The 6,167-nt window shown below is 36.6% G+C and overlaps 1 protein-coding gene across 1 annotated transcript in view; it reads right to left on the bottom strand.

Annotated features, from left to right (window-relative positions):
• adgb (androglobin) overlaps window positions 1-4,380 on the bottom strand; it is a 58,872-nt gene extending 54,492 nt beyond the window's left edge. Inside the window, exons 1-5 of the mRNA XM_088089125.1 lie at window positions 4,185-4,380; window positions 3,582-3,741; window positions 3,310-3,402; window positions 1,726-1,797; window positions 1,299-1,475 (exon numbers count right to left, since the gene is read on the bottom strand). Coding sequence (XP_087945251.1) covers window positions 1,299-1,475; window positions 1,726-1,797; window positions 3,310-3,402; window positions 3,582-3,741; window positions 4,185-4,255 — 573 coding nt within the window. The 5' untranslated portion in view covers window positions 4,256-4,380. The remainder of the gene's footprint in view (window positions 1-1,298; window positions 1,476-1,725; window positions 1,798-3,309; window positions 3,403-3,581; window positions 3,742-4,184) is intronic.
• Window positions 4,381-6,167: the final 1,787 nt, after the last annotated feature.

The raw sequence follows: 6,167 nt of genomic DNA on the forward strand, positions 1-6,167 counted from the left end.
ACAGGGACAAAATATGAATGGAATTGATATTTACAGCAGCGTGAAGAAGATTGGTGTGAGACGGTAAAGAATCATAACAGAAGGAGAGAAATGGAGTAGCTTATGAGCACAAACAGGCAAGGAAGGGCGGTTGGGGGCTGGGTGCTTCATGCCATCTCAACAACCATCTGTTAGCGTGCTATGGTTGGCACGGGGACTGCTGCCTACAACCGTGTCATGCTTGTTTGTCAAGGCAAGAGTCACAGTGTTATAGAACACCATCATTTTTAGCTTTGTCTTTTTTCCCTCTCTCACTGACCCATATTGTTGTGCTGGAAGAAGATCTCTTTCTGAAATGACACAATGATGCAGTGTCCCCTTCTTAGAGATCTGTGGCAAGCAACAGATACTGAAACTCTGCAACTTCAAGCTGTATCCCAATGCAATGACAACCTTTATTTAAAGGCAAAACTCTTTCACACAAGCGATATGAATCACACACTGCAGTGTATTAAACCCTTCGAGGGTTATGCCTGCTCTCATGGTCTTACCAGGCACTGATACCCAACTTGAGCCTTGCTCTCTGAGAAGCAGTTGACTCCTGTTAAGCCGAATCTATTCATCAGAGAATGTATGAAGCCCCCCACTTTTGGCACAGTAGAGAGACTGATTGATTTGAGCTCTGAGTGGATAAGGCTTTCTCATCCCTTCCCCCCTTTCAACCCTCAGTCCATCCACAAACCCCTCTCATCTGCTGCATCCTATGGGGTCTGCCGAACAATACAATGCAATCTTTGGTCACCCACTGCCTCAAATGTGCCTCCAAAGATGTGCGATTAAAAACAAAGCATTGAGAAGCAGTGACAGTGGGTTTCCTAAAAACTGTATGCTCCACAAATTATGCATTTATTAATAAATTAATCTATGATTTAAATTAAATCTAATTTGCTAATTTTATTCATCTTAAAAAACATCACAAGGTAGCATGTTTCATGTGGAGAGCAAAAAAATAAAGGAAAAAAGAAGACGGAATTTTAAAAAATGTGTGTTAACTTTCATTTTTTGTTTTTTATTATTATTATTTGTCAGCTAAGATATTTATTTGTACTGATTCCTTGTTTGTGTTAAAAGCATAAATACAATATATAATAGCCAAATGTTCTAGGTCCTGCACTGTCATAGACTATTGTATTTCTGTTGTATAAATAAGGTTCTGACATGCTTGATGCATATGGAATTTATTTTTTTTCAATAAAGTTGATTAAAAAATAAATTAAAAATAACCTTTAGTAGACTATGGGTGTGTGTGTGCATCTCACCATCCAGTAGAGTCTGACCACGTATTTCCCATAGTTGTTGTAGAGCGGCAAGTGACCTTTCGCCACCTTACACAGGGAGTAAATGTGTTCCCAAGGTCTCCAACTATCTTGTTCTGTAGATGTGCCATTATGCAGCGTCCAAACAATATAGATCTCGCTGATGATCCACCTCATTAGCTTGATGGAAGATGGAAGAGAGAAAAAAGTAATCATGAGTTTAACTACCAAGTAATCTTTAAATCTATTGGCTGATTCCTCAATTATCTGCCATTCATTAAATCAATAAAGGCATTGCATTCCTCCAGTCTAATTCATTTCTGTCAGTCAAATGTCACACTGTGACATCTCATTTACACTACTTAAATGCTGATCAATAGTTGTTAACCAAAAGTCAGTGTGATCTTTCATAGAAAAGTAGATAACTAACCTCACTGCAAACCAGATGATCATTGGGAGAGATGAGGTCAAAGTTCATTTGATTTTCAACAACAGTGAGACCCTAAAATAAATCACAACATTGTTTTCATTGCATGCACAGAATCAGAATCATTCATTTCAAAAACACAGTGGTCAACCAGCTTGACAATATGGCTGTCATATGTCACCTGTTTTAAACGGACATAAATACCTAACCTACTTAATGTTTCTCTCTCATCCAAACTGGTCTAACCTCACCATGACACTCCCAGGACTGTGTCTGCAATGAGTAGTTCACTACCAAGTTAATAGACTCTGCCATGTCACTAATTAAATATGAATAAATGGGTCAGGTGATGATAAGAGAGAGATCAACTGTAGGTCAAGGTAGGTTGTGTTTTCTCCCATCATCACAGCAACTCCATGTGAGAACCAAACTTTAAATTATTTCCGCCAATAACACCAGCTTTGTATTTACAGACTGATGAAGAGAATTTCACAGTAGAGCCGTTGCCTGCATCCGCGCAGCTGATTGCTTTTGTGATTAGCCCATGTTCGTCTTGTAAGGAATTAATGAAATGCTTTTGACATCTTGAGTGAAAAGGCAGCTCGTGACCTGGCAAGGACTAATTCAAAAAGCAGGAAGCCGCCTGTAATTGCTCAATACTGCAGTGAGAGAGGGGTAACAGAAAACTGGAGTGATGCAATTAAAACTTCATTGGAGGTGACAAGAGAGCAGATTTCCTTAACTACATTTCACACTGTGTGGCTAAGAAATACACTTGTTAATACATCTAAAGGCTGCAACCAACAGTTAATTAGCCTGTCATTTTTTCATCTTTTGATTAGGAGATTTGTTCTTTTGTTCTGTGCAAAACAAACCATCCCAAAATCCATGCATCTTAAAATCACAGTGATACAAGAAAGAGGAAACATTTTCATCATCTATGTACCTGCATGGCACATACCACAGTTCCCACACATTTTCATGGACAATATTTCAAAAGTTTTCCATGACTTTTCAAGGACAAATAATAAAATGTATATTTTCTTATACTATCCCATTAGAAATTGTATCCTTAATATAGAAGGCAGTGGTGGTCAGTAACAAAGTACACTTATTTAAGTACTGTACTTAAGTATAGTTTTTGAAGTTCTGTACTTTATTTGAACATTATTTTTTTAAAACTTCTTATTTTAATTCCACTACATTTGAAAGACAAATATTGTACTTTTGACTCCACTAAATTTCTACGAAGGCTCTCTTTACTCATTACCTTTGCTTCAAAGTCAGTTGATCTTTTTTTCCCTTTTCTAAAATGCAAAAGACTGTGTGATAATGCATTCAGAGGGTTGTTTTGGAGTCATGATGTTCTGTAAATGTATTGTGACAATATACAACAATGCCTTAACATTGCTTTTTAAAAAGTGCTTTGAATTCTTAGATATTTTGAAAAGCAAATACTCAAGTACTTTGACTCAAGGACCAATTTGAATAAACAACTTTCACTTGTATCAGAGTAATAGTTGACCAGGATATCTTTTGACTCAAGTACTAGAGTTGTGTACTTTGTCCACCACTGATAGAGGTTACCTTGTTGACAATGAACTCTGTAGGACGCTTCCAGGAGTTCACTTTCAAAGATGAAGGAAGGGAAATTTTCCCCTCTGGGTCTTCAAAACATGGCTGCAAACAAAAGGAGAATGTATGAAAACACAAGGAAAAAAGAATAAACAGAATATCAAAATCAGTTGTAGAATGGATTGGAAGCAAATTACAATTTTTTCTATACATGGTACAGTACATATTGCCCATGGCAAATTTATGAATTATGAATATTAGTACAGTTTATGCTCCAGACTTACAGCATTGTGATTCTTGTTTGTCTTTCCATCTTCAGCTCCTTTACTTGAGTCCCATTTCTCCTTGTTGACCTCTGCATCGTTCCACTCAGGCCAAATGGGGAATCTGCATCTCCCTACACCTCCAAGGCTTTCAGAGGAAGTGGCTGCAAGGGATGCTGCTCTGAAATTACGACATAACAATTTTTTTCATTTGTTCTTGGCTTCCTTTTTGTCAATGACAAAACTAGCTCATTACCAGTGATTCAGTCTGGAGACAAAATGCTTTTTGCCCCTTTATTGTGGTAGTAAGATTAGCACATAGTGGCTGTTTTTGTCATGTTAATCTCAAAAGGCACTAAGAGAGGCCAAATGCGAGTTGACGACAAAGTATATGTTCTCAAGAGGCAAGGAGGCTTTTGACTCATATTTACAGTTAAATACGTGGAGTACAGCTTTGTATTACATGACAGTATGAAACCAGCCACAGTAAAAGTTTGCTAACGGTTAAAGAATGCTAACGTTAGCCATCTTCATTTATCCTAATGACATGTTGCTAACGCTAACGTTAATGCTAACTACAGGTGGCCTTAATTAACGCCAATTGACAACACTGACTAAACTCACTCAGTCTGTCGGTCGACTAAAGACACTTTACTGGAGGATGACTCCTTTTTCTTCGGTTGTGCCTTGGACATTTCACACGGTGTGATAAATCTGCGAGCTAATTGACCAAGAAGCAAACAGGTCAAGTAGCCTACCGGAGGTGCATTTGTTTGGTTGTGCCTCAGTTCTTGAAAGTTGAGCGGTTGCGCAGCAACAGAGCTTTAACGTGGGCGGGGTTTGGAGCTGTTGCATCACCTGTTACTATAGTGAAGGATGGGCAGATTTTCCTTCAGGGACTGTTCTCTACTTATCAGAGGAAACCGGATAATTTTCATAGACAAACACTGACAGCTTCGTTAGTAGCGTATAAACATAGCTCCCCCCCATAGGTACTTTATATGGAACAATAAAGGACACTGAATATAAAATTAGGACTATTTTCTATCACACATGGTTTGAAAATGGGATACTAACAGTTGGGCAGTTGGTTAATAAAAATGGTTATTCTTTTAATTAACAAAGAATTTCTGGACACATTTAAAATACCTGTAAAACCAAAGGAGTACACTAGTGTTTTTAAGCTATACCAGAAAGTGTCCTTATACTTGGACATAACACTTTTGAAAGATAGGTATTCTAACAAAAAAAGATTAAATACACAATAAGTTCTGTTACTGTCCCTTAATCTAGATATTTGGTCATTTTTTTACACCAGAATGTTTTGGGCTGATTTTATCAACTTTCTGAAAAAGAAGATAAATGTTGAAATATGTATTTGATGTTATGTTATACCATAGACAAGATAATATTAAAGAAAAATGTATATTATACAACTTTTTATTGTTTTTGGAAAATGTCATATTCAAATATGAAATATGAATGAATGTAGGCTAATTATATTTTGTTTTCTTCTTAGTTTTTGTCATTTATTCATTTATTGCTTTATTTATTGTTTTGTTCCTATGTGTATATCCATGCACTTTTTGTCATGACCTTTTTTATAAAAATAAATAAATAAATCATAGGATAAGGGTGGCTGAGATGTGACTTTGTTTTTTGCTTTTTGCACTTTGCCCCTCCCTGAAGCTACAAATTTTCCTTGAGCCCTCCTGAGTGACTTGGAGAAAATGCATGACCCCCTTCCCCTCCACCACATATTATTACATTTTAAAAACTTAACTTTGGTTTTGAAAGTTAAAAGTTGAAGATGAAATCCTTGCGTTAAAATAGTTGTTTCAGACTTGTTCTGCATGTCATCTAGAAGGTGCAAACATTTTTTTGCCACATTTTGAATGAGAGCTGTAAAATAAAGAAATTTTGATTAAATATCTTTTTTTTTTATTTTGATTTGGGTATGTTGTTTTTTTCTCACAAAAGCATTCGTCAACCATGATGTTGTGATGTTATCTTCTTGGGCTAAATAAAAACAAAATACAACCATTTAAACCCAGTTCTTTTTTCTTTCTTTCCATGCACCACCCCTTCATCCTCATCAGTAATTAACAGTCCCTTACATAAAGTTTTTGCTAAAAAAAACTAAATACCAAAATTAAACATCTTGTCTTATTTTGCTTTAAATTAACTTTAAAAAAAAATACAAGAAACAGCCTTAAAATGAGCTTGAATCGATCCATTTCAATCCATCTTACCATCCTGATAAAAGTGTAACAGCAAGAGATCACCAAGGTTGCTTTGTCTTGAAGGCCACAGTATTGGATTGCATTGTACTGCCTCAAGTCTGTCACCATGTGATGCACATACGGCTCACACAGAACCGCACAATTATGGCAGCGCTTACAGGGAAACATACTGTAGAAATACAAAAGCAATACATCCTGTCGAGGTTCCAACTTTGTCTGAAATGCATGTGAAATGTTTTAATGACGTGATGTGGATTACAGTCTTGGTACTGAATGCGCGTGGCTATAATGCTCGTAAACTAAACAACTGGCACGCTTCCATTGCAATCCTGCTCTGATAACAGTTAGGCAGTGGAAGTGAACA

Source organism: Plectropomus leopardus, chromosome 16 (genome assembly GCF_026936395.1).
Source record: "Plectropomus leopardus strain MGB_pleo_1.0 chromosome 16, ASM2693639v1, whole genome shotgun sequence".
In the NCBI taxonomy this organism is placed as follows: Eukaryota; Metazoa; Chordata; class Actinopteri; order Perciformes; family Serranidae; genus Plectropomus; species Plectropomus leopardus.